Source organism: Atta colombica, unplaced genomic scaffold, assembly GCF_001594045.1.
Source record: "Atta colombica isolate Treedump-2 unplaced genomic scaffold, Acol1.0 scaffold228, whole genome shotgun sequence".
Classification (NCBI taxonomy): Eukaryota; Metazoa; Arthropoda; class Insecta; order Hymenoptera; family Formicidae; genus Atta; species Atta colombica.
Genome location: NW_017259325.1, coordinates 1,745,916 through 1,755,948, shown reverse-complemented (window position 1 = coordinate 1,755,948; position 10,033 = coordinate 1,745,916). Strand labels below are relative to the sequence as shown.

Sequence of the window (10,033 nt, the reverse complement as noted above, 5' to 3'; positions counted from 1 at the left end):
CTCTCTCTCTCTCTCTCTCTCTCTCTCTCTCTCTCTCTCTCTCTCTCTCTCTCTCTCTTTCTAAGCCCGGTGGAGGTTGACCGCTCCAACGTGGTTTCCGTACATACCTCTTATACTCCACGTGTGCTATTCCACTATGTGTATCACTCTCTGCATTCGGAGGGTTGACGAAGCCCGTTCTTTCGTCCCTCTTACCGGAGGAACTGGTACCTCGTCCATCTAGAAAGAAGAAAGACCCGGGCTCGTTTATGATGTACATAAACCGTTGCTATACTATCTTTTTCCTCTCTCTCCCCTATTCGTACAGCACCCTTCGATATACAGGGAGATTCGTAACTAGCTTATAAAGTTCAAGGGCATGGTGCTCATTCGAATCTCTTTATGAAAAGATATCGACACACTGACAGTTTTAGACCTGCCACCAATAGTGTACGAAAATTTGACGAAATTTACTTCGGAATTTTATATCTATTTTTAACCGACGAGGAGGGGGAAGGGGATATTTAGGGGATATTTATGATTAAAAGGTCACGACGAATAATAAATTTGATATACATTTTTTCTTAAGAAATCTACAATTTTACCTTTTATCTACAATTTAGTTTCAATAAAACTGTACATCTTAAAAGGTAGCATTGTTATATTCATAAGTACTGCATCATCCTTGAACAGTAGAATCCGGCGGATGTAGCCGAGTTAACGCATGCCGCTTTTCTACCTAACTATTTCATATGTACTCCAGGGGGTTTCCAAAAGAAACTTTAAAGGATTTGTTCAAGATGCCGCCGTGACAATTTTGTCGAACTTTCCAAAACCTGCGTGGTATTTGAAAGAAATATTTAAGATGTCTTAAAACAATCCACACGAGAAAACATTTTACAAAGAAGATTTTAAGAATTAAACGCTTGGGCATATATTGTTATTTTATAATTTTTAACAATTAGTGCATTAACGATTAATTATTTCATTATTTTTACTTTAAACGATTAAATATATTATAGGATAATATTGCGTCAATAAGAATAAATATTTAAGTGAATTCAATTTCAAAATTACAATTTCAGCTTAAAAGTGAAAACGTCTTAAACGTGCAGATTTAGAAACTTAAATAATCCGACATCCGATGACTGTATGACTTAACCGTACCTGAAAATTTCAACGGTCGAATATCCGAGCAGAAATGATGGACCTGGGGTCTCAAGCTTAAAATACCTATCTTTTCTTCCCAAAAAACTGTTTCCTTTTTCCGTTCCGAAAGGTTCGTTTCGTCGATTGCGAATCACCCTATATACTACAGGCCTGCTGCAACGCGGCTTATGTAGGACTTTGTGCATCGCGCCTGTCGGCGGTACGGACGGTACGATGTAGTATGGTGGCGAGCGACGTAGCTGCAGCTTGCCAGCCAGCCGGTACATAACACCGGTACCACCGAAATTTTCCTTTGTCCCTATTTTGTTTGTGTCCGTGGACTTTTCATCATCAGAGCAGCACTCACGATTCTGCCGAGAAAATTTCAGATTTCACCTCTATCGCTCTTTATATCTTCTGCCTGCTTGTCTGCTTCTCTTCCCCATCTGGAAATCTCACTTTGCTCGCATTTTCCACTCATGAGAATTTTGCCGACCCGAAGCCGTTGCTTCTCTTAAAATTTAAGGTGAATCAGAGACAATTTTTTTTTTTTTTTTTTACAAAAATGATATGATATTAGCAATTCTCGATTCTTCAATTTTCAAGAATGAAGAGAAATCTAGAGAAATTTCGTGAATTCAATTTCAAGGATGCGAATGTATGACGAAATATTATTTCAAGCTGATATTACGGTATCATTTGAAACGGATTTTCTCTCTTTTCTTATACATTAATCTTACAATTGAGAGGATTGAACGGAATAAAAGCCTAATTACAAAATCTTGATTTTATTAAAACAACTTGCTACTTTTTTATTATACACAAATGAATATATTCAATGAATTTATGTAATGTCTTTAACAAGTTATATGTTACAATATTTTTCTAATACAATCAATATTATATAAAAAAGTTAATCTCTGAAAGAAAGGCCTGTGTAAAATTGTACCTTTATTCTGTTCCTCCATTATCTCAATTAGAACATATTCAAGAATATTAAATATCAATAATAAAAAGTAAAGCTTTTGCTCTCTTCGAAAAAAAACTGTTATAATATCAAAATGAAAAATTAAAATTTGAGTGGTATTATCTTTAATTTTTATACGATAATACTTACGATAATACTTACGTATCTTTCTATTTCCATTAAAGAGGTTTTTTATCTCCTAATCTAACCAAGAGACAGCTTTAATTATTCTTCAAATATTATATATAAAAAAACCATTATAATTTGCTTTAATGCTATTCAAAGAAATATGTATTAAGATCTATTATTAGTAAATTTTTTTCAGTATAGAAAGAATTTTTATATTCGACAAATGTACATAGTAAATCTCTTTATATTGAAATACATATGTAATTTACAAATTGACGCATATTTATATCAAATAAATACATGTTTTTATATCAAATAAATATATGTTTAGTAAATATTTATTTAAAACTGTGTTCAAACAGATATTTATTAAAATTTAGTATTTTTTCAGTGTCGATCCTTTAAAAATCATAATTTATTTGTTAAAAATTAAAAATTTATTTATAATTTATTTATGATTACTTCCTTAATGTAAATATAATCAATTAGCAATGCTCCTCAATGTAGGAAAAATAGAGAAACTATAGGTACATCAGAGTTTGTAGAATAGAAATCTAAGAATAAAAGTGAAGGCAATGGTTCTTTTTTGTCGGTCCGTTTCTTCAATGGAGATGGAGAGACAATCGTAGAAAAATAGCCCTAAAATTTACATGCTCATTGAGAAATTCTTATTTCCTTTTTCGCAAAAGGATCACTATGGTCAGGCATGAATCTTCATCTTTTTGTACTTTGTTGCGATGGTTATGTTATGTACAAAGATCGAAAATATTCGATCTTTTCTTTCCGTTGTTCAGTCATCCATTTTATCTATTCGTTTTATCTTCATTCTAAAAAGATATTTAATGTTGAAATGGCAAAATCTCGAATTTTCACAAGAACAAATTGTCAACAAGAAATCCACTTTTTATTTCATTACTTTTGCATACTAAATATTATTTTATTTCATATTATTTCATATTATTTCATTAAAATATATATGTTGTTTTAATTTTTTTTTTTCAAATTATGCAGATATATTTGGGTGGGCCTTGGAGAAGCACTTTAAATTTTCTGCACTATAATATAGAACTACTTTTGCTATAGTTTATGTGTATATTCGAATACCTAAATAGGTGTACCTAAATATTCGCGCTTCGTGATTATTTTGACTAAACAGAAATAAGTAATTCATCATAATATTTATGTAGTTTCCTATGAAAATATAAAATTGTTGAATTTTGACATAGATATACATTTTCTAATAAAAAGCGTCAACATTATAGCATTACAACTATCATTTTTTAATATTAAATTATAACTTTCTTCTTGTACTTCTTTAATAGATATTTATTCCTTTGAAATCTCAATGATTTTTTTCTTCTCTATAATCTTGTTAGAATATTGGGAATCAATGGGAATATCTATATCCGGTCAAATTCCTGGTGGTAAAGTATTATTAATAGTAGGTCGGCATATTTTCGAAAGGTTTTCGAGTATTTTCTTTTAACGATGATTTTCGATTATATTAAAAAATGTAGAAAATATAATGATAACGATCAGAATTTGTCAAAGAATTGTGAGGATATTTTAATTATTTTTAAGCGGTCATACACTTTCGAAAATTAATATTGCGTATCGATTTCGGAGTTACTGAAACGCAATGGACAACATTGAGAAATATTGAGAGAAAATATTTGAAAATCTGAAGAAACATTATGCTGATGTTACACAACGTATTGGAGATAAAAAATTACGAATTGAAGAATCGACTAGAATTCGACCAATTAAATAATTTTAATTTTAATCCATTTGTTCTGATTAATTGAATTCTTATAACCTCTATTCGCAATCCTTAATCTTTAATGCATAATGTGACACGTGCATTAAATGTATATCGCTGAGACTGATTCAGATTTGTTAAGATTGTCGCAAAGATAAGTATAAATGTAAAAAGTATCGCAAGGCATTATATCCTGTATACAGTGAGTGCAAAAAGTATTCGTACAGAGAAAATATTTTTTAAAAAAACTTTATTTTTAAAAAATAAATATTCTCCAGCGAGAAATGAGTTATCGAATTGATGTTGAATCAATATCGATACGATGATTTCAACACCAATTTGTCGTCGATTCGACATTTCGACATTTAATTTAATAGCGATCATTTCTTGCTGTGTAATTAACAATTTATTTATAAAGAATAAAATAGACTGTATGTTTCTTAAACTATATATAAAACTATATATATCAAAAAAATGTATATTAATTATAGAAAATGTATCATCTAAAAAATAAACGAAAATTAAAAATTGTATTGTTTGTACTTAAAAAGTATTCGTACAATCGAGAATTTTAGCTTCTAAAATCAAGAATATATACGAAGCTCGTTTATTAATGTAAGAACATAATATATTCATTATATAAAATTGCTAATTAATGTTTATTTTCTACAAATAACAATAAAACTTTTTTTATAAAAAATTTTCTTGTACGAATACTTTTTGCTCTCATTGTAAACCCTTTGAAAAATAGAGTTTGATCAATTTCGGAATAACTGAAATACATATAACGACAATATCGAGAGATACGAGGGAAAATATGGAAAACATTTGGGGAGTTCAAAGTTTGGTCAATGTCAACATCTGCCGAACGTTGCTGGCGCGTGCCTGTTTTGTTTGCACATTCGATTACCGTAATCATGTGTGTGACGTTGAAATATTTTAAATTCAAGTGAAATTAAATGAATCTCGAATACAGTCTAAGTATTCATGACATTCCATACGAAATTCTCATTAAACGCGAAAGTTGAATTATGCAACGTAAAAATAACATGAAATTATTATACATCATCGTTATATAGATCGTATTTAAATTGAAGAAATTTTAATTGAAGAAAAAAAAAGAAAGGAGGAAAGGAAAAAGGAGCGTAAATTTCTTGTAAAAAGAGAGTAAAAGATATAAAACAAATTTTCTTTGTAAAAAAATATTCGATGTAATTCACTCTGTATATAAAATATATAATATCTAATGAATATTATAGCGGATTGTTAATAGATGATGACCTTCAATTATATCTCATTCGAATAATCGCGTTGGAAAATATCGCGGCGCGGCGTGGCGCGGCGCGGCGTCACAATTATCTCGCAAAGCCTGCAATTTCGCGACCTTATCGCTTTATAAGTGCACTCGGAAATCTCGAGGGGTGCGTAAGAGAGCCTTGTAGACAGCCCGACCCGATACCACCGGTAACGTCAGTAGACCGTATGGACATGGAGCTTTAGCGCGGTAGGCAAGAGCCCAGATGGCAAGCGCCCGGTGTACCCTTGCTGAAATTTTTGACAGCGAGTACCAAGACCACGTCGCCTCGTGCCACCTGCTGCAACACGTAAATCAGCCCCGCTCGTTAAACGTCACGATTTTCGACGGATACGAACAGGATTGGCAATTCCAATGACAAATCCTGTTGCTTCAATTTTACTTCTACCGCGCTTGGTCTCGAAATTCTCGAATTCTACTTTTTACCGCTTTGTCTCTTTGCTCATTTTATAGATTGCCCAGCAAACGAGAGAATGGATTAAAATGGATTGAAATTTTTTTCTATCCGAATGCGTATTTTAAATAGCGAATACTTTTTTTTGGATTTAATTGATCAAATATGACCGTTTTAATCAAATATGACCTTCTTCGCTTATTATTATTGTTGCAAGAAAAATATTTATTTAAGTTTTAAAATTATTCGTAGAAATTCTAGAATTATATTTAAATAATTATAATATAGTCTTGAAATTACATTTAGAAACCAACAACATTTCAAACTAACAATTGAGATCGAGTGGACCTGCTCAGTGAAATGAGAATGGATTGAAGTTTTTTTCTTTCCAAATTTCCTTTGCGTATTTTAAATAGCAAATATTTTTTTTTGGATTCAATTGGATTCAATTAGATTCAATTGGATGCAATTGGATTGAAAAATTGCATTTCCTATTCAAAATTTTGAATTAAACAGAATTATTCACAATGCACACAGAAAAAGCTAATATTATTTTTAGATTGAAAGGAGATAAAATAGAGATATGCTCCTGCAATTCCTATAAATGAATAAAAATGCATTCAGGATTGAAAAGCATTCATTTTAACATTCGTGAATTAATATTTCTGAAAATCTGAATTCATTTCAATTCATTTCAATCCATTTCGTTTACTGAGATGTAAACAATATTGACACTGACATCGACCTGACATATACCTATCATCCTAATACAATAATAAATACAATATTGTATGTACAATGTAAGACAGGATTATAGATCAGAGATTATCATATTCCCTCAAGATTTATTCGTCTTCTCGAAGGCATTATTTTGTGCTATGGAATTTTCTTTTCTAAACAATATAATGAATTCTGTATATACTCGCGTCCAATCGATCGCATGCGGATCGTTTCTCACGCTTTGATTTTTTTCCCTTCCGTCGTGTCGCGTAACTCGTATTTCCACGTGCACATGCATAAGGGGGAAAGAGGGATGGAGAGAGAATGTGAATCTCGCCGGCAAAAGGAGACGTGTATTACGGCTAAAAAGAGGGAGAAAGAGAAAGACAGAGAGAGAAAACAGCATCAGGAGTATTGAGTTGCAACGGGAGAGAGCATTTAGAAGCGATCACTCGCGCGCGGCCATGCGATGTTACAGTTCGGTACGGTTTGAAAAGATCTTTGTTCGAGCGTCAGAGCGCGAGGAAGTGGGTCTGTGCACGCGCGCGCGCGTTCACACGCGTGCGTGCCTGCACGCGTGTACGACTACGTGCGTGAGAGCGCGAGCGCGCGCTGCCGGAAGTCAGAACGTGCATTATAATGCCTTTGGGTGCGCCTCGCCCGCTCGCTCGCTCCGCTCACCAGCTATTTCTCGCTTCACTGGCAAATAAAAAACAATATAAACGATCCCTTGAATTCGTAATTGTGCCGTTACAAAAATTGACAAAAATCGCCCGTTGCTTTTTCATCTCAAATTCAAACATGCCTGTTTTCGGCAGGCCGTGGTTTCCCCTTTTCCGCTATGTTTTCCGTGAATCAATTAAAATTCGAGAAATATATGCAGTTCACATAATTCAACACAAGACGAATGTAATTTTTGCAAATATCTCTACTTTACCGACGAGAGATGTGATCTTTACTTTATCAACGGGAGAGAATAGGATAAGAATGTAAGCTTTACCGAATTACAGTTCTTGAAAGCTATAAATTAGAAATATAGCGACACCAACCGGATGTAGATATAGGTATGTAAAGATTGATAATTTTATTGATCATCCATCGATATTAAGCGTTTTTGTGCTTTATTCATAGCATATTTGAATAATTTGGTAGAATGTTGTACGAAGTTTACTACTGACCGCGAAGCATGTAGAATACAACGGGATTGGAACCTTTCACTTTTGAGTGACACGAGGTTCTTTGACAATCTCGATGACGCTCTTCACTCTTCCTGATTGTGCCTTATAATTTCGGGACGGAGCTGAGGAATGTATTTTGAATAAATGACAATGTTTTCATTATGCAATTCGAAAATAAGCAATCAAATTCACGAGGATACTTGTTATGTTGGCAATTAAAGCAAATAATTTACTTCCTCTGAAACTGGGAGATCCTCAACTTGCATAACAGTCTGTGATCGTCAACTGAGTGAGATGAACATTCCGTAAAGATAGAGGAAATAAAATTCACCAAAATTTATATACAAGGTTAAAGATAGTGTAATACTATATTTTGAAAAAAAAAAGAAGAAAACATGAATGAAACCAAGGATAATACGGTACGAGTGGTCTTTATATCCTTATTGCTGGATCTTCTAGCATTTACAATGATACTGCCACTACTGCCAGCTCTATTGGACCATTATAAGGAGATAGAAAAAGAACATGGATTGTACTCCATTATTATGAATCGTATGAAGAGCATACAAATATTCTTTGACGCACCAGATAAAGTCAGCACAGTTCTTTTTGGAGGTTGATATTTATGCTTTCATTTAAAAAAGAAAAAAAAATTTTATGTTATATATTTTTAAAAGTAAACTTGTCTCGTTTTGCTTCATAGGTTTTCTAGGATCTATGTACTCCTTCTTACAATTTTTGGGTTCACCAATCATAGGAGCATTATCAGATATTTATGGACGAAAATCTTTGATGTTACTTTGTTTGATTGGCATCTCATTCTCTTATCTTTTATGGGCTCTGTCTGCAAATTTTGGTATATTTGTATTGGCCAGATTTGTAGGTGGCATTAGTAAAGGAAACATCAGTCTGGCAATGGCTATTATTAGTGATGTTACATCTCCGAAAATGAGAGGAAAAGCGATGGTAAAGAAAGATAAGCAAGCATCGAGTGCATAAACAGCATCTATTTAAAATAAATATCATTCAATTCTGAATTACGTTCTCTCATTTTTGTAGGCACTTGTAGGAATAGCCTTTTCCATCGGTTTTGTTGTGGGACCAATGATAGGGGCATTTTTTGCATGGATTTCCAGTAATAATAGAGAAGGCACATGGTACGTGATACCAGCACTATTTGCGCTCTTCCTTGCCTTAAGCGACTTATTTTTTGTTACTTACTACCTAAAGGAAAGTTTGTCGTTAAAACATAGAGCTACCACTTTGGCAAAAGGATTATCTGGGGCAATTTCTTACATTAATCCTGTTGATCTCTTCCAATTTAATGGAGTCTTGAACTTGAGTCGGCAAGGTATTCTAGAAAAAATATATATATATATATCAAATATATCAAAAGCGTTTTCTCTTGAAATATATTTTATAATTATATTTTATTAATTATATTTTATAATGTTATCAATAATTATAACTTGATTTTTAGATCAACAAGATTTGAAGATATTGGGCCGAGCATATTTTATATATCTTCTTATATACAGTGGTTTGGAGTTTACTCTGACATTCTTGACTCATCATACATTCGGATTTACGAGTATGCAACAAGGCTGGATGTTTCTTGGGATTGGACTGATTATGGCAGTTTTACAGGGTGGATGGGTACGACATATACCTCCGAATAAAACTAAAACCATCAGCGAACTGGTAATGCTAATTCATTTCGATCTTCTACACATCTCTCAGTTGTTTATTTAATGTTTTTATTTAATGATATTTTTTTTAGGGTTTATGGTTAATAATTCCCGCATTTATATGCATCGGTGTTGCTTCCAATGTACAGATGTTGTGTATCGGGATTTTTCTTTTCGCAGTTTGTGAGCATTATATTTATTTCTTATTGCCGATTTAAATTAGTACATTCGAATTTATCATTCAAATATGCAGTATATGCAATAATACGTTGCAGTAATAGTTGCTTCATATTATCTATTGCAGCCACTGCGATGGTTGTGACGTGTGTGATGACTTTGGTGACGCGTATTGGACCCGAACATCAGAAGGGTGTGATCACTGGTATATTTCGATCCCTGGGTGCACTGGCTCGTGCTTGCGGACCTATTATCGCCTCTTCAGGTGAATTCAAATGAATTGAACTTGCAAAAGTGCTTTTGTTTTATTAATTTTATTTTCTTGAGCGCACATATTTCTATTTCAGCATTTTGGTGCATTGGAAGTGCCACAACATATTTAACTGGGGCTCTATTCCTCACGCTACCACCCTTGATTTTGCATAGCATGCGTACTTTATAATATTTGACATACTCAAATGTTATGCCATCCGCTGCCTTTTTTAATCTTAAAGGATATAAACTTTATATATAAATAATATTTTTATATCTTTTTATACATTCTAGCGTTTATTAATTTTATATTAATTTAAAAAAAA

General features: G+C 32.8%; 1 protein-coding gene across 1 annotated transcript; it reads left to right on the top strand.

The window, feature by feature from the left end:
* The first annotated feature begins 7,602 nt into the window (after positions 1-7,602).
* Positions 7,603-9,925, top strand: LOC108688273 (major facilitator superfamily domain-containing protein 10). The gene is made up of 7 exons (XM_018194457.1): positions 7,603-8,205; positions 8,294-8,556; positions 8,650-8,941; positions 9,071-9,291; positions 9,371-9,461; positions 9,583-9,720; positions 9,803-9,925. The coding sequence occupies exons 1-7, from the start codon at positions 7,986-7,988 to the stop codon at positions 9,895-9,897; spliced, it is 1,320 nt and encodes a 439-aa protein (XP_018049946.1). The 5' UTR covers positions 7,603-7,985; the 3' UTR covers positions 9,898-9,925.
* The last annotated feature ends 108 nt before the right edge of the window (positions 9,926-10,033 follow it).